Source organism: Passer domesticus, chromosome 11 (assembly GCF_036417665.1).
Source record: "Passer domesticus isolate bPasDom1 chromosome 11, bPasDom1.hap1, whole genome shotgun sequence".
NCBI lineage: Eukaryota > Metazoa > Chordata > Aves > Passeriformes > Passeridae > Passer > Passer domesticus.
The window spans coordinates 19,161,797-19,180,980 of record NC_087484.1 but is presented as its reverse complement, the minus strand read 5'-3'; the positions used below and the strand labels follow the sequence as shown (position 1 = coordinate 19,180,980).

The following is a 19,184-nucleotide window of genomic DNA, read 5'->3' as shown; positions in this document are numbered from 1 at the left end:
CCAAGAAAAAGGAAACCATTTTATCTCATTTGCTTCTCCTGTGTTTTGCTCCTTTGGAATGTGGTTGGAGATTGTTTATCAACAATTGTTTCATTGGTTTCTGCTGTGAGTTGTTTTGACTCAATGCCCAACTGGGGCCAAGCTGTGTTGGACTCTGGAGAGAGTCACAAATTTTCATTATTATCTTTTTAGCCTTCTGTAAGTATCCCTTCTGTATTCTTTAGTATAGTATAGTATAGTATTATTTAATATAATATAGTATCATAAAATAATAAATTAGCCTTCTGAGAACACAGAGTCAGATTCATCATTCCTTCCTTTGTCTGGGGGCCCAGCAAATACAATAAACCAGCCCAAGGTAATCAGTGCAATTAGTGCCTTTGTTATCTGCAAATTCAAAGCAACAATCAACAAATGTGGAATACAAACTGTGTTCCAGCTATTTTGCTTTTCAAAATTATTTAGAACCCACATGCAATTTAATATTTAATTTAAAATGTTTCTCTTGCTGTTTAGGCAGGAGAGATTGTTCTTGCATTGTACCTTAATGCATGCTTTTCAAGAATTATGAAAACTAAACAAAGTTGTGCTACAGATCATAGGGGTAAAATAAAAACATGTAATTGTAATTATCCCCAGACAAAGACTACAAAGTCAAGCAATACTGAGTTAAAGTTACACCTAAAGGAATTCAAGGTGCACACAAGCTAAGCACCCAGACAATCTTAACAGCCACAGAGTAAAACAGTGGTGGAGAAAATGCAAAATTAATATACTAAAAGTCATAAATTTAAATCTAATACAAACTTTGATTTTTCAATTTCTCTTATGAGTTTTACTGGGCATCTTTACACATTATGTTTGTTTGAATGTATGCATATTAATTTTCTACTTGTCATCTTTAAATTTAAGTACACCTCTAAAACTGAAATTTCCTGTGATATAATACTTTATTTAGGAATTATTACAGCAACCTTCTAATGGTTTTTCTCACCTAATGCCAGGCTGGTACTTACTAAAGGCGACTTTAATGTCTCCCTAGCTCCTTCTCCCTGAGAACAGGTGCTATAGCCTCAACTCCACAGTGTTTCCTGAAAGCAGCTAAAAAAGAAGTAGTAATGAGACACTGTGGAATAACTGCAATGATCAAGGGGAAAACTGGGCAGTGCAGGGAGGGAACGTGTGAGCCTCTTGTCAGAATCTTTCTGCATCACCAGAGCAGTGACTGCTTACAGTTTGAGACTCTTCCTGCCTGGGCATTCATAGAAGCTTGAGAACAGAATTCTCCTCTGTGTGCAGAACAGCACCACAAACTCAACTGAATGTGGCAGCACAGGATTTAAGGAGTCTGCTTGAGATCACACGAACACCACTGCAGAACTAAGCTCTTTCTCACTGTGGTACTCGAGTCACAAACCACCCTGGGCTTTCTGTCGGAGTGAACGCACATGAACCAGGAAAAAAAAATTGTCTTTTCACTTGCCTCTTTTCTTTTCTGAAGCAGCAGCTCCAATCTTTCATTAGCTCTTTTGCCAATCATTTTGTTTCTCTCAGCTTCATACTGCCTCTGTGTATTGTCCTGATGAATGCTCAGGTTTAAGGCAACATTCACAAGAGCAGTCATAAGCTTCATAGCTGCAAAGGCACAAGACAGATTATGACTCTTTACCTGTAGTCAGAGCTCAGAAAATATTTCCTCAGCAGATCCATACTCACAGCAAAAAGCCTCTCAACCCTGGCACAGCCATATGGATAGGCACTTCCACTCAGGCAATACCCAGGTCACTGGCCCATGGTCAGAAAGCAGAGTCCCCACACTGAGGTGCAGGCAGTGCTCCTTGCTGTCTTCTCCAGACAAGCTCTGAGTGCACCAGGGAGCCAACACCTGAGCCTGCAGCACCAGGGCACCAAGAAGGCAGCAGCTGGGGAGTTACAGCCATTTCTGCACAGGAGAGTGCCAGCAGAGATGGCTCCATACTAAGGGTGGCCTTAACCAATGGCTGCTGAGGATGGCTCAGGTCACAAGGGACCACAGCACAGCTTCTCTGAATGCAGGTCTGACACTGCTCTAAAGTCAGCTGTACAGCCATATAAAAATGCAATTTTTATTTTCACACATGCTGGATATGATATTGTTCGTGTCTGCTTTTCGGTACTAAAGTTTATTTTTACAAAAAACATTAATAAGGGTCTTTCCCAGTTCTGTGTGGTTACATAGTACAAAACATTTTACAATATTGAAAAACAATCAAAATAATGCAACAAACTATCACATCCTCACTGCATGCTCCTCTAAACATGCAGCATTGCTTCAAGGTGGAAAAGCAACCACACAAACGGAGAAGTGAGGCTACCTGGATTGATTACACTGCTATAGCTCAAAACTGGTAACCTACAGGTACTTCTTCCTACAGTGAATCATCTCTCATTCCAACTGACTAGAAGAGAGGAAAACAGAAAACAAGGACCTACAAACATTCCTTCAGAAATGCCAGTCTACAGGTAGATTTTCAAAAAACTTGATCAAGACTGAGCTCAATGGCATCATGCTGACCTCTGCTCTTTGGGACTGCAACACAATTAAATGTGCTAAAAACAGCTTGAAGGAAATTTGTAGAATCAAAGCAAAGCCTCAAGCTTGTAACAACAAGCAAATAAGTAAATAAATAGCATGTAAATCCTGAGATCTTTGGTAGCTCCCATCCGTGATGCAATGTTAGATAAATGTGTCATTAATGCAAGAAGTCAGCAGTGGCTGAAATAACTGCAGTCAGTTGTGATGAACCTCAGCTTCAGCATCAGCTTATTCTTGCTGCAAGCTTCTAGCTACAGAATCCATTCCAAACAGTGGAAACTCCTTATTCTACGGAGCACAGGTCTTGGGAAATAGCTGTTAGAAGTGCTTCTGTTTCCTGTCTTTTAATCAAGCTTCTCATACTTTGCAAACATCCACCCCATGCAGGGATGGACCAATCAATCCCAAGGACCAGAGTGCAAACGTCACTCCATAAACTCCTCCCTACGAGCCAATCAGCCACAGTCTGAGCAAACAGCAAATCAAAACCACCCAGAACTGCAGACAGCATCAGATGGAAGGGAATAGTTTAAATAACAGGCATGGATTTCCAGCAGGTTATCTAGGCTCAAACAGTGCTCACCTTGGAATACTGAATTTGAAGAGGAAATTCCAAACCTGCATAATTCATGGTTTTACCATCCCATTGCTAAGTACGGTGAAGAACACAAGGGAATGTGTTTCCAAAGGAGTTCAGTCACTGTGAGTTGAAGGGTTTGGGCTTCAGTTTTAAAATCAAAATCCACTCAAATCTGGAGATTTTTTTCAATATCATTGGAAATCTGCCTCTTTCTTTGATTCATAAAGAGAGATAAAATTTTAAATAAATTCTGTATTTGTTTAGCACTGAGTATTGGTACACTTGAAACTGAAAAAATGTATATGAGGGTGATTGTGGAAAGACTAAATAGTAATAAATATTGGCCCTTGAAACATTCAGATTATGACAAATGTCTGCTATAAGTTTCAAATATCTGGTATGATCTATGAACCTTATAATAAGATGGATTTCTTATCACCTGACATGACCAGCTGCAGACACCTACACCCAAGCCAGCCACTCCAGTAGTGCTTTGTAACTGAGAAAAATAGTTCCTTGTGGAGAGCAATTCATTCCTGTTAGAGGAGACATCTCATACAGGTGTGATTAAATACACACGGAAAGCCCATTTCTAACTAATAACACAGCCAGGGCTTTCCTTAGGTGAGGCAGCTGCACTTGAAGGTGGTGTGGCTGCAGGCAGAAGACAGGGAGCCCTACAACCATGGCCCAGTAATCCCAAACCTTATGCTTCCCCAAATTTAAGGCACAGATTATCTTTTCTGGTGAATGGAAACTCTTTGATAATACAACTGTCCTGATACTTCTTTAGAATAAATTTATACTCTAAAATATATAATTCCTCCAGCATTCTGTACAACAAGTGAACAATTAATAACAAAATACAAGACATAAGCATGGCCTGATTGTCAGGATTCCCTGGAGATCCTGGGGATGACAGGAATCCTTACGTGCCTCAGCACTTTCCAAATAAAAAAGGAGTATTTTAACTATAGCTGTACCACATGTGGCACTTGGATTTGATGTTATAAGTGCTTCCCACAGTTTTAACGCTGGTCAGGGTCCACCTCAATCCAAATTACAGTACTGCTGGCAGTGGCTAAGCAGGGAAGCAGTGACAGGGCAGCTCACTCACCAGCCAGCGTGCTGGTGTGCCGGAAGGCGCGGACCTGCGAGTCGGAGAGGCCGGTGAGCAGCGAGATCACCGTGTCCATCATGTACTCGTCGTAGATGATGCTGTACTGGCACTGCCGGATCAGCACCCCGATGAACTCGCAGAAGTTGGAGCGGAACTTCTTCCACTGAGGCCCAGGCATGGTCAGGGGATAATCACCACTGTCCTGCAGAACAGAAGAAAAAGATCAAGTATTAAAGGCGTCCCCATTTAATTTATTTTGATGTTGGTGTACCCATTGTGGTCTGGGCTTCTAAAACAAACATCTTCCTTTAAGCCAAGGGAAAATAACAAATAAAAACAACACATAGTTCTTCAATAAATAGGGAGGCTAATTGGCATGAAATCACTTTGGCAAAGACATCTTTGTTTTCTACTTGCAGTATTGGCTCCGTATAGTCCAAAATAAGTATCAAGACTCAATTCTCTTCCTTGTATCCTTGGTTAGAAAGTGGGAGGAAAGGATCAGACAGGAATATTTCAAAGTGTTTAAGGTCAAAACCTGAAAAAAGGGTTGTGTGATTGACAGTTTGTGTCGTTCTCCATCCCCACTTCAACTCCAGGTTAATATTCTAATCAGCTGCTGCCCTTCTCCCCAAACTTTGCTTTGCTCAAGCTCACGGTTGAGTATTGTTTACTCAAGCTTACAGTTTCCTTATCAGAAAGCAAGCACCACCCTGTTTTATCTTGTAAATGGAGCCTTTTTCTGGTGGTAAAACTTGCCTTCTGATAGCAGTAATGGAAGTTTTACTACAGATTCATACACTTTATCTTCAGAAAATTATTACAAGATTGGACTAGGCATGTTCATTTAATGCCTCTCCAGGTCTGCTCTTACTACCTTCACTATACATACTGCATTACAGGGAGACTGTCGCCCAACAATCAGAAAATGCTTTTTCCCCCTCAGCGAAAAAGCCTGAATATAAATCTCCCTGACTACCTGATTTGCAAACCAATTCCAGAGTATCCAGAACATCAAGGCAGTAATGCTCCACCCTTAAACTCTCAGCCAGGGTCAGAAGTCAGTAGTAGCAAAGTTACATCCATTTGTACACATTTATTCTGTGGTTTTGTGAGGAACAAACACTTTCCTCCTCAGGACTTATCACCCAGACTGAAACATGCAAAGGCAGCAATGGCAGCACAGAGGAGCTGCAATCAAACAACCTTGAACCTGAACTTCATAAACAACATTCCCCTACAGAAAACCCTTTAGCCATCGCATTTAACTAAATCACACCCATTTCAACCACACCAAAATAACCTAATGGATCTCTGCATGTGAACTTTGGTACACAACATATGCCTCCTTGAGGTGTGTGTATATGCAGTCTTTTGGAACAGAACCTCATAACCTGAAGTGCTGTGTGTAAATACTCATCTCATCTCTGTGTAGTGCATTTCTAATCTACAAGTACATATCAGACACCTCTTTTGAAAAGCCTATGAAGACTGTACCATGAACACCTCATCTGGCTGAAATGGGAAGAATAAACTTACAATAAAGTCACTTCATGGATCTTTTATTCTTGAATACCAATAAAAATGGCATACATTTGTTACACTGGCACAATACTTGATGACCTAGTGCTTAGAAAATTCAAAGTAAACCAAGTCTTTGTTCACCTGCCAGCTCTAGCACAAAAATTATGAGGGAATTCACCTACAAAACACCTGTACTCCTAAGCCAAACAGTGCAGCCAATGGATGTCCATGGAATTCCCTGTCCCAAAGTGAACTTTGTGAACAAAGTTATTTCCATAGTTTAAATCCTACACAATCATTTCTCCACACACGAGGAGGAAAATCAATACTTCAATCCCTGCCATAAATGCAAAATTCAGGCCAGCAGCCAGCTAATTCCTGCAGCACTCATGGAACAATGGGAAGTTTGGGATTTCTGGGGTACTGGGGGAGCTACTACAGGCCAACAGTTTATTCCAGATTTCAAAATATTCATTGGGTTGCAGCCTAGGACTAACAATTTTATGCTTTTGTACTAAGCCCCACAAATTCTCTCACAAATCCATTCAAATGTTAAGGCAGAAGCTAGAACTGAAACTTTTTTTAGAACTATAGAAGTTCTGAAAAGTTTCAGGCAATGGAGAAAGAAAGACTATGTACCAGTAACTGTAACTCTTTGAGAGATGTTGCTTTCAAGTACATTCATAGGAAGAGGTTTTTTCCTCCTGTGAGAAGAAACTATGACAGCTTTTAAAAAGGTTTTTTTAAAAAATACTTCCTTCATCAACTATGGGACAATCACTCAAAAAAAGGAGCATCCCTATGGCTGTAGTCAGGCATTAACTGAAATATTTTGTTGTTCAAGGCTGTGGTAAGGAAGGAAATTGTGTATAAATCCATCCTGAAAAAGAGCATTTCTTGTATTTATTGTTTTTCTGCTTAACTTTCTGAATCACAACTTTGGCATTTCATTTAGAACCGGCCAGAGACACTGCTGTCCTACACAAGTTCTGGCTCCAGCTTTAGTTTTCCTCACTAAACAAAATGAATGCTTAGAATATTCAGCTTTTTATACATCAAAAATAAAAGAAAACACAGTTAAAAAATCTCAAGACTAAAAAGCATTCACCATTAGGAACAGTTTTATTTTTGACAGAAGATACCCACTCTGAATTGTAATTTACTTGTTTCAAATAAAATGCTCAGATCTTTTGAAAGAGTATTTCTTTCTACATCACTGTTCCAAAATGGTAATTTTCATGTCAAGTTTCTATTTGGTTTAAATTGCCATTTAAAATGCACAAAACATTAATTTGCACAGAGAAAACAGAGCAGAATGCTGTAAAATCCTGTCTCGATGTGTCAGGGATCTGGAGCTCTTTATTGTATGAAGGCATTCCCAAGAGCTGAAGTTCAGCACCCAGAATGCCACCACCACTCTCAGTGGGATCAGGGTTCTCCAGTTCCTCTTCCTGCCTGCTCTGATGAACCTCTCTCTGCCCTGTCACCCCACCTCCAACAGCTAAAGTTGCTGCTTTGCTTGTGAGTGCAGTTTCCCACACTGAGACATTATTTGTCCACTGGCCCACTGCATTTTTAATTTAAACCAGAAGTATATGGTAATATATTTCATAATGCTTCAAATAACTATTTGTATACTCTACCTCATCAAATTCTTCTGTCATTTTCCTTATGATTTCTGCATTTTGCATGTTCCTGAACATTTCAATTCTTACCGTACCTGTAATGTAATGAAAGAACAAAAGAAATGAACACAACATGGTTTTGCTACATCAAAATATCAATGTTTTTCTGCTGCTAAACAAACAGCTCAGTGATACATACAAGAGTATGCAGAGTGCAACAATAACAGGAATGCTTTGAAAAAGGCTGTCTCTTGAAGAAGTAGGGAAAGAGAACTCATCTGTCCTGTAATGTGCTTTCAAACAAGGAATTAGGATCATTTTCCATCCTTCCACTCTTTGCAGCCAAGCAGAAATGATAAAGCAGTGATAACCATGGAGGACTCGTGTCATGTCTGCAGCTGCCCAAGGCTTTCAATTTTGTCTGCAAAATCAATTGAGCACCATCTTTCAGTCTCACAGCCACTCCTGGTGGTTCTGCACTTTCCAAGCCGAGTGCCCTGGATGACAGATATCCATGTTCTCTCTGCACCCACTGGGAGTTTTTACACTGCTCAGCTCAGGACCAGCATGGTTTATTGACTGAGGCAAGCTGTCCACACCCAAAGGCTCCAAGGGGCTCAGCCAAGGTGTGAGCCAGCTCAGCACCAAAAGCAGCAACTGCATTGCTGTTATTCTTTAATGAAGATCTTCCACTCTTGTTACCTGACCACTGGAGTTGATAGGTTTAATTTTTCATTGTAAATCAAACAAAGATAACAAAATTGAAAACAGAACAACAGAATAGCTACAAATGAAAATTCTCGTGTCTTGATCAAAATTCAATCAGTACACAAATGAAGTACTCTGACATATCATTGCCTCTGCAACTAGACACGATCGAAATATCTAACCATACAACCCAGGGCAACATAAAGATTTTTTTTTGGTGCTGCTGCATGATATTCTCTTCATCACTTCACAGTCTTCTTTTGTTAATGGAGGAAATTCCGAGAGCTACAAAATCCATCCCAACATCATAATATTACAAAAAGTCTCTCAGGTTTTGCAAAAAGTTCAACTGGATTAAAGATCCATTGCATGGCTTCAAAAATAATAGAAGCAGCTTAACAGCTAACAGTATTAGTCACTCTACAAAGGATAAATAAAGATAATTTAAATATACTAAATATTATGCAAATGTTTTCATGTGGTATTTTATTCCTTAAAAAAGAGCATTAGAAATATATGCATTTCAAAACATGCAAGCACATTTAGAGCACACCAAGTCCCTCTATGTTAGTATGGGTACAGTTTTACAAAGCAAATGAAATACTGATTTCTTTGCTTCTTCCTGAAATAATATTTGTTATCTATTTCATACTGGGTAATACTGTCAACTTCATTTCTGACAATGGCAATTTTAATTTGTACGTGGTAATTTCCATATCATTAACAAACAATTACTAATGCAATATACCAACATAAAACCATGAACCCAAGAGAATACTACCATGTGACAGTTGAAAATATATTTTCTCAGCTTGGACACCATCTACACATGCAGATATATTTTAATCATTCTCTCAATCCTGAAAGTTTTGTTTTGGCTAAATGAAGTAGTTCCCCATATGTCTCAGAGCAGTGGACAGGTACCACTGCAAACCCCCTCTGCTGCAGGAATGCCCCTTTGTCTCACGGCATGCTGCTATCTGCTGCTCTTCTCACTGGCACCAAGCCCCTCAGTCAAAGAGGAACCGACTGACCTTTGCTATTTTACTGGTTTATAGCTCTGATTCTAATGTTATTCTTATCAATTTATGGCTTCTTCTAATGACCTGCCATAGCCTCAGTTTCTCCACAGTCATGGCCACATTTACCTTGCATGAGCAGAACCAGAGCACCATCCCTCCCCGGGCACTCGGAGCGTGTCACTGATCCCCACGCAGAGGTGCCACAGCTGAGCCTGGGGAGATCCTCCAACACCCTCCAACAACAGTGGTGCACTACTTATCTCCCTTAATATCATTCAATGTGCAACTCCTATACCTTCTGCCCCACTTATAATTTAAATCGTAAGATATAATCCACTCCTATGATGTCCTTAAGTGCAGTTTTCAATCATCTGAGAAGGGGTACTGACAAATTCCATGTGACAGATGATAAAGACAGAAGTCAAACCATGATTTCTCAGTGCTCAGCCTTGGTCAGGGTACTCTGCTGTAGCACTTCCACTGACTGTTTCCAGAAGAGAGCTGCCTGAAGCTACCCAAAAATTACTCAGGCCAGTAGAAAAGTTTATTTTCTGTGGCTCGCTCACGATCACGTAAGAACACTGAAGTAGCTCTTACCTCATTGGAATCAATAGATGCTAATCATTAATTTAAACAGAAGCAGTAGTGGGGCAGTTGAAGCATATCCAAATAGATGCTGAGGCTCCTAAATCCCACCAGGGCTCCTGACTTTCTATTGATTTCTGTCCCTAAAAACTGAAACCCTTTGCTGAGACCAGAGGTCAAGACTTGGGAAAGACATCACTCTAAATATTCGGTTGAATTTCCGCAGGTGTAGGAACAGAAGACTCTTTTATTGATTTATTCCACAATTCTTCCTGCTGCATGGACTCTACACTGCCCAACTTCTGCTGCCAGTGAAGCAATATTCAAAAGACAGAGGCTTCCTATAAGGCATACAGCCAATTCATCCTTAGAGCAGCTTTTGCCAGTGAACTCTTACTGAATGAATCAGCAAGAAACCCAGTGGAAAAGTAAGTACAGTCTTGTGCAATTAAAGCCTTATCAAACAGAGAATCATAGATAACTGTTAAAAAGAATTCTAATGGTTCACCTAAGTCTATCCTCCTACAACAAAACCAAAAAAAATGTTTGAATGTATTCTGTGAAATCCCTTTGCAATGTGAAGGCCTTATACACAGTACAGCCATGAACAGTGCTGAAGGGCTGAACTCAGTAGTGCCAGCTTTTCCAATCTAAACAATTCCATGAGTCTGTGCTTAAAACAATCAGTAATGCTAACACTGTCAATATCTAAAAGGAGCATCATTAAAGGTTCTCAGTAAATCTGGGAGGATTTATTTATTTTTTTTTACTAACATAGGGGTCACTGTACATTACAGTGGAATTTAATATCAAATCCTTGCTATTTCTGATACTCAAATTCAATGACAATTGTTCCACTTTAAGTGCAATTCTGTATTACACTTAGAAGTTCCAAGTTCTGAGTGAGATTAAGGAGTTGATAACTTTACATATATAACTAGCATTTCATATGATTTGAATTGCTAATCTCTTTTAAAATCCAAAATGTTATTTGATCCAGAAGACAACAGTGATGGCACTCACTCATTACATGTATTGGAAGAAAAACATTGAAGATAATCAGAGATTTTTCCAAGGAAGAGAACAATGTATACTGACAATCCAGTTATTTCCCCTTGCTAAATAGAAAAAAGTACATATTCTTATAGTATAAAGAGATAGAAACTTCATCCCTACTTTAAAGGAAACAGATCCTATGAAATTCTGAAATTGCAATTATGTGTGAGAATTTGTTACTTGCTTAAACTATGTTGAATGTCAGGAGAATAAAAAAAAGGAAAAAATAAAGAATTCAGGAGTGACCCAAAGAACATACCATTAAATGTGGCTGCTGTGTCAGACTGGGAGGTGTTGTACTACAGATCTGGTGTGTCTGTTCAAGGGTTGATGTTATTTCTGTCAAGTAGTGCTTCACAAGCCCCCTGGAGCTCCATGAGGCATCAATAACCAGCTAAAAGTCATACATTTATGTAACACAGACATTTTTAAAATCCTACAATGATCTCTCCCATTTTCTTAAAGGAGCTGATATGCAATAATCATATGCAAGAATAGTTTTCAGATTAAAACCAGGAACACAGATACAGCAAAAATGGTCAGTTTTCAGAACAGAATGAACCTACCAATAGATCTTTCCATGTGAAGATGTTGCTAAAATATGTTCCATAGCAGATATAAGTGCTTTGAAAGAAAGGATAGTAATGGAGCAGATAGTTTGCTGGTGACACAATTATTTAGAACATCTAGACAGACAGCTGTCACCCAACACTGCCAAAGGAAGTCATAGGCAGAAATTGGTAAAATGCTCTTCAGCAAGAAAGCATGCTCAGTCCCCAAACTACTAGCAGAAAAAGAAGCAGGCCTACATAATTTAGTGCATCAGAAACAATACACTTCATGTGCTTAAGTCTTACAATTTTGATAAAGGAAACTCCCTTAAAGCTCTGGGTTTAAGGCTGATAAGGCTGGTTTGAAATGGCTCTATAGCATTTGGACTTGCCAAGCATAAGCAGCTTTGCATCCTCACAGAGACAATTTACATGAAGCCACATAATTACTAACCAAAGCCACTAAACTTGCAATCTAGTATTTTCACTAAATTATTTCATAAGATAGATCTTTTCATGCTTTGATGACTTAAAGCAGCAATTCTCATACGGTACCAAACTCTTTGTAAGGTAACTTTGAACATGAGCGAAGAGCTGAGGAGCCCTTGCTGCCCCAAAGGCAGCAGTTTGCTCCTGGCAATGTCTTACAGCTTTTGCTCTTGGAAGCCTCAGCTCTGCAGTGGCCCCACAGCCACATCCTGCCCTGAACTGCCCCAGGTGACCCTGGCTGAAGGAGGAGTCTGTGCCCACAGAGGACACTCACACTTGAGGACAGAGAAACACATCCAAGAATGCTCTGCTGAAACTTCCCACCTGTTCCCCCAGGGCTGTTTCCAAGGCTGGTTTCTGTGAGCACTGCTCACGCTGTGCTTCCTGCACATGTGCTGCAAGCAGATGTTTGTTAAGAACCTTCCTGGTGGATGTGATGAAACAAATTAACCTCGGGATTCCTGTACTCAGCAATCAGCACAGGGTGTTGGGCGAATGCAAGCACAAGTCAGAATCACACAAATCTCACATTTGGCAGTAGTTCAGAGTTTTCCTGAGCTCTAGAGTGTTAAGGCACACTGTGACTATTGGATTTAACAGCTGATTGTGGATCCATCATCTCTTAACTAATTTGTAATTTCCATCTCCACAGAATTCTGCATCAATGCAACCTGCTGTTTAGCCCCACACTCCTTCAGAAGGTGCCTCATTCTATTTCTAAAACTGCAGCTTGATCATTTTATTTGATAAACCAGGATCTTTTTGCAATGCATGAAAAACTATTCTTGTATTTGCCATTCTTTTCCACATTCTTTTGTTTTTCTCTCTAAATTTATATACTCTTTAGGAAATGGGATGGTCAAAACTACATTTAATGTTGAAGGTGCAGGTGCAATGTTAGTTTGAGAGAGATTTTTTGTGTCTAATATATGTACAAATAAATTTGTCCTTTATTTCTAATTCTTAACTTTGCCTCTCAGAGCACTGCCAAGGACAGAGGTTGTACTTTCAGATTATTCCCAATGACAGCAGGCTCCAAGAGCAGAATGTGAGTAACTACATCTAATCAGGGCATGTGTGGAAGCAGCCTTTGGCTGCCTGCTCTCAGAAGTGACTCAAATCCAGCAATATAAACACAGGTAGTATGGAGGCTGAGCTCCAAGTGTAAGATACAACAATGTAAATATTTGCACTAAGTCCACTTAGGTCTATCTCCTCTTTCTGAGTGCTTTTATCACAGGCTGTTTTCACATCTGCTGTCCCCCCCTCCCCTACCCTGTGAACAGGCCCCCACCAAAGTCTCCCTCTGAAAGGAGCCCAGTGTGAGCACAAGTTCTTCCCTCCTCACAGAGCAACCTGTCTGTGTGCACAGACACCTGATCTGAGGGGGCAAAGACAGCAGTGCCAGACACTTCTCAGTGGGACAGGACAAGAGCCTGACAACCCAAACATGAGCACATTCCTGCTGTGTAAGCATTTCTGCAGCCACCAATGGAGAGAAAACAGTATTGTCATTGCTAACAACAGGCATCCTACCTGTGCCCTGTCCCTGGGGCACAGCCCCAGTCCTGGGCTCTTGGAGGAGTTTTCCACTGGCCACAGGCAGCTGCTGAATGAACTGAGGCTTGGCACCAGGTGTCTATTGTTGTAACACAAGCCCAGGTGTGAGATAATGTAATAATCATGGCCTTGAAAACCACCAATCTGTCTGATAAACTCATTTCAAGGGAGAGCAATTGCTTTCTACCACTTCTGTACTTTCTACAATAAACCCCAGAGCAGTTTTTAAAACACTGAGTGCTTCTCAAAGGAAAAATAATGGATTTCTGTTCCACCATACTGGAAGAGGCTTCATATACTATAGATTCTTTATTATGCATTCTTCTGGACAACTAAAAGGTTTAATCCACCAATTTTAAAAGCAATAAGTATATAACTACTATTTTAACACAGTAGTATTTATCCCTCTTCTATTTCCTATGATTTTTACCAAATGCTGTCCACAGAAGGACAAACTCACAGCTTCTTACCCTCCTCAGAAGTCTAGAATTGTAGAATAACTTCAAGTATTGTCACCCTTCCCAAAGCAGAGATCCCAACCAGATCAGGTGAGTCTGTCCTAGGGAGGGAACCCACAATGGGTTCACCCACAAAGGGAGCCCTTCTGCCTCTGGTGCCTGACCAGCTCATGGCAGAAATCTCTTCCCTTCTGTCAAACTAGAATTCCCCACATTTCAGCTTGTGTCTGTTACCTGCCACAGAACTGTGTGAAGAGTCTGCAGTCCCCTTCTCTCTAGACTTTCAATGATTGAAGGAAGCAGCAACATCTTCCTTCCGCCTTTTTAAAGCTGAGCAATGCTGCTGCCCAGTTTCTCCTCCCCAGAAAGCCTCCTGAAAATCCAGGCTGACTCTCTTAACCACACCACACTTATCCACATTTCATGCTTCAAAGAACTTTATGCTCACTTTCACAGAAACCAAGGACATTTACTTCAGTGTCCACCCTTCCTTCCATGTTCTATGGATGTGCCTGTCCCATCTGCAGGTTCCCAGAGCTCAGCAGTAACCCACACACATGCTGTCAGCATTGCAACACACCTTCACATGTTTTTGCTAAAAGTTACTTTCTTTATCAGAGAAACAAACCTCTTGTTACTCAGCATCAACATCTCTCCAGCTCATAAAACAAAATGCCATAAAACATGGTACCTCCACTTTGCAGAAAGTCAGGAGGCAAAAGACGATTACAGGAGGATTAGATAGCCACGGTCTATTCTCTTTCCCTCAGTCTTTCTGCTTTCCCTGATGGAGTTTTGATCCTTCCCTCAGCCATCTGTTACTCTTAATTCTACCTGCATTTCTCAGTGTTTCTCAGAAGTAGCAAAGTGGGGAAGATGAAAGGCAAGCCCTAAAAAATACAAGAAGAGAAGTAATTATCTAGAGATTTTCAATTGATGTGACAGGCTCTAGAGTCCACAAAACATGGTATCTAACAAGAAAGCTAAGAGGGGGGAAAAGAGAGAAACAAGAGGCCAGACCTTTTGTGCCACACCTGGGAGTTGCCAAAGATCTGACAGAGCTCAGCAAGCCAAATGCAAGTCCCTTGCAGCTGCTGATGGACCATCACACTCTGCTCCTCGCTCAGCTGCCTGCTGTCCCTTGAGAGAACTGCCCTTTCTTCATTTTCCTCAAGGAAGCTGCTGTTACTTGCATGAGAGCTTCCCAGACACAGCTCTGAAGAAATACCCTCAGTTCAGGGCCTTTACATTTTCCTGTAAGTGTGTGCTGCTCCAGCACGTGGAAGGGAAGGATCAGGACTACAGGGGTGTCTGCATTTGGTATCTATACAGTGCCAAACCCTATTAGCAATGGCACACCAAAGGGACTGCTGAGCTCCAGGTCCCCCAGAGCCAATCCTTACTTTTCAGTGTTCAGCAGCACCATCAGACAGCCACAAGGCCAGGGCTGACAGGGATCCTCCCATATCCTTTAAGTGATGGGAAAAAGCTAACATTAAACAACAGTAAAACAGAGGCTTTGTAAGCACTGCAGAGCTGCTGCAGAAAGGTGAAGAACTTTATCTGTCAATTTGAGGAAAGCTGGTGTCCTTCAAAAAGTGAGACTGGAGACACATCAACATCATGGAAACAACTTATATCTAAAACATTTAATTTCCCTCTTTAAGTGAAAGCCACTGTCTACCTTCAATATTTCTATGGGGTTTTTTTGTTAACCTGAAAGAAGGAAATGAGACTTGGGTGCACTTCTGTCTAACTGTGCTACTTAATAAAATGCAATATTTTTGTTTAACCAAACCTGACTGGTCTTGGATAGAGTCTCCCAATGAATTTTACAAAAGCAGGTCATTGAATGGAAACCAATGAGGTCACTGGGGAATGGCATGAACCATGACCCCAACCTCTGTTAATCTCAGCCTCTCACTGAGCTGCAGACAGACAGGGACACACACTGGGAATGCTGCTGCTTCTTCAAGAACAGATTCACCTGCAGCACAACCACCTCCTGCCCAGCAGTGTGTGTCCCAATCTTTTCTGGAGTTACACAGCATCCAGAATATTGTCTCTCATACAGCTGCACAAACCCTGCACTTCAGGAGCACATTCAGCTGCTTTTGTGAACACAGATACATCAGAAATCCCTCTTCATTACTTCTGCTTCTCATGAAATCACTTATTTAGAGTATATTAAAGACCAAAGCATTTACTGACAATGACCTGTGAAAACACAATGAAAAAATTTAGCTGAGCTGGCACAAAGCAATGCCTTTACCTTTCTCTCTCCTCATATAGAAGTATGAAAGATGAGAGGAATTATCCTTTTTCACGTAATTATTTCTTCCTGTTTTCTAGGACAACAACCCAGTTCCTCTTCGCTGTTAGCCCATCCCAAAGCCCCTTTGTACCTTCTGACTATCTGAACACATGGTAAAGCTTTTTTCTGTAAGGAAACACAAAGAATTTGAGAAACCACATGCAAAAAACCCCTTTTCTTTGCACTTAGAAATTAAAGCAGAAATTAAGAAGTGCTAAACTTCAGATGCTGTGTGTAACCTTGACTTAGTCTCTGTGTGTGTCAGCTTTGGTGAGTCACCAATCTCCCAAGGCTGTCAGCTGTTGTGTGTGGCTTCATTAGCACAGACACCAGAATGATCTGGGGAGGGAACAGGAGCTGTGGAGGTGACACTATGATCTGGGGAAGGAACAGGAGCTGTGGAGGTGACATTGTGATCTGGGGAGGGAACAGGAGCTGTGGGGGTGACATTGTGATCTGGGGAGGGAACAGGAGCTGTGGGGGTGACATTGTGATCTGGGGAGGGAACAGGAGCTGTGGGGGTGACACTGTGATCTGGGGAGGGAACAGGAGCTGTGGAGGTGACATTCTTGTCCCTCTGAGTGTGCAGCTCTGCTGCAGCCAACGAATCCAGGAAGAAGTGCAGGAAGGGGGGGTTCTTACAAGAGGGCTGATAAGGATGCGGCAAATTGCTTTTGCTTTTATTACCAAGATTCCTACAGGAGTCTGGACAATTTAAACTGTCTCCAAGAGGGTCCCTAACTGCATATTCCCCATTTTCCAGGTATCCCCACCATCAGTCTCATGGATGAATGTGTAAAAGAGCAGCACATAAACCACAGTAACTCCAGGTACTCTGAGTGTGACACCGTTCTTTGGGTATGTGAAACCCTAAACATAAGAACAAAGGGCAAAGTAGGACAAAGTCTTTCCTTACCATAGCACATAAGGGAAGAGGGCCTAGGCTCCTCTCCTGCTTTTTCCTTATTACAAATATGTATCTATCAGAAAACATCAAGGACTTCAAGTTTCCATTCCATGAACTTTAAGAAGTCTGGTACTCTGAGCTTAGTCTTTAAGCAATTTGAGAAGGAGTAAGAAACCAACAGCAATGGTTTAAACATGCCCCATATTATCTAAAAACCTTCCCTCTAGGAGTGGCACAGATTTTTCTATCTACTGCCTCAAAACCTTTTGATATCAATGACTCTGCTCCTGGATTGGCCATTTCCAGAGCAGAGACAGGATCTTTACTTAAAAGGGATTTACAAAGAAAACCAGAAGAAACCCCGTTGATAAAATGCCCTTAAGGAAAACTTTAACTTTTAAATTTTTGATTGGAACTTGGCTACTATAGAAAAACAAGAGGAAGCATCATATCAAAAGTAAAGTTAAAACAACACAATGAATAGTTGCTCAACATGTTTTGGCATGGGTAAGAGGATGAGAGAGCATATATTAGAGCCAAAATCCATAAAAGCCTGGATATGCTTCTAAAAATACAATGCAAGAGGGAACTGTCACCTCAGAATTGAGAAAAGATAAACTGCTGGAACACACACAGATCACAGCAAGTGTTGACAGGACAAATATAAATGGGAATGTGGAAATAGGAGCAGAAAACTAGGAAAGCTCAACATACAATATGTTTCTCAACAGTCTGCGTCTAAGATTCACTAAGGAGTATTTGAGAGCAAAATATAAAAAAGATTCACCTAAACTTATTAATCCTAGAAACTCCAAACTTTGCATAAATAATAAAGCAGCAGGCCCTGAAAAGAGTGCTGAAAGACAAATAGTAATAAAAGGCAGATGAAATACAAGAGGGAATGAAGAGTCTGAGTATATTAATTAACATAAAGATAGTGGACTCAAGGGGGAAAATTAATCAAGTGCTGCTAAGGAAAAAGGAAAGAAGAAAAACACAGAGGAGCACTGGAAGTAAAGCATGTTTAATCAGAAAAATGCCTTAAATTCTTAGTTATAACTCCTCTTACATTGCTTTGGATCCTCTACCTTACCTAATTTAATGACCAGAAATAGTTGTAATGGTATATTTTGTGTAAATTAAAAATAGCTGTGTAAACACACCATGTAATTCCTGGTAGATACACAAATGCAAGATACAGAATAAAGCAGCCAGTGACTCATAGAATGGTTTGGGTTGAAGAGATCTTAAAGCTCATCTCGTTCCAAGCCTCTGCCATGGACAGGAACACCTTCCACCAGACCAGTTCAACAAACCCTGTAACTCCTCTGGTTGTGTCTTACAGCTTGGTGGAAAAAAATCTTTAAAGTGGGAAAACACAGAAATACAGAAAAAACAGAAATACAAAAACAGAAAATACAAAATATTGTTTCACAATATTTTTTAAAGCAGAATATTTCAACAGAACCTTAATCAAGTGTTTTATCTTGTAACTGGCATTTAGTTTTTGCAGTATTTTGTAATAAACAGTATTCCACTCCACCTCGCCCCAGCTTTCAGCAGGTTTTCCTTTCAGGACTTTTCAGCCTCCCTCTCCCCCACTGTAACTTTAAGATCAGGGTGCCTTCCTGTAACACAGCCACATTTTTATGTTTAACCAGAAGACTGAGTTTTCTATACAGTACCTGGCTTTTTGGGCACTATTACATTCTCATTCCTGTCAACACACACTCTTAGCTATCAGCTGCTTTCTTGTCCTTCCCCCAGGAAACTGTCCTTGAAACTCACAACATAAACACCAAGGGGTGTTACACTATCGATCACCTGCTTGATGAGAATATTCAAACATGGAGTTAGATTGTAATTTCTGGCCCTGTTCAGTGGGATATTCTCACTCCATCATTCTGCAGTACCTTAAAGCAGTGTGCTCATCAGGTAAAAGGAGAAAAGTGCTGTTTCAGCTCTTGAAGCAAAGCAAAACCACTGGGATGTATGCCTGCCTGCCTCTCTTTTCTCCTGCTTCCTAAGCTCCTCTGTGGAGATGTGTCCTAAAAAGAACACATTCCTTTCTTGCAGTTTTCAGAATCTGTAATTTCTTCCTTTCCCCTTA

The 19,184-nt window shown here is 40.7% G+C and overlaps 1 protein-coding gene across 8 annotated transcripts in view; it reads right to left on the bottom strand.

The window, feature by feature from the left end:
- The window catches only part of STAG1 (STAG1 cohesin complex component), a 156,298-nt gene that overhangs the window by 60,224 nt on the left and 76,890 nt on the right, over nt 1–19,184 (bottom strand). For all 8 annotated transcript variants that reach the window (XM_064386114.1, XM_064386115.1, XM_064386117.1 and 5 more), the window contains 3 exons: nt 7,443–7,519; nt 4,273–4,477; nt 1,484–1,635 (listed from right to left, as the gene is read on the bottom strand). In XM_064386114.1, coding sequence (XP_064242184.1) covers nt 1,484–1,635; nt 4,273–4,477; nt 7,443–7,519 — 434 coding nt within the window. The remainder of the gene's footprint in view (nt 1–1,483; nt 1,636–4,272; nt 4,478–7,442; nt 7,520–19,184) is intronic.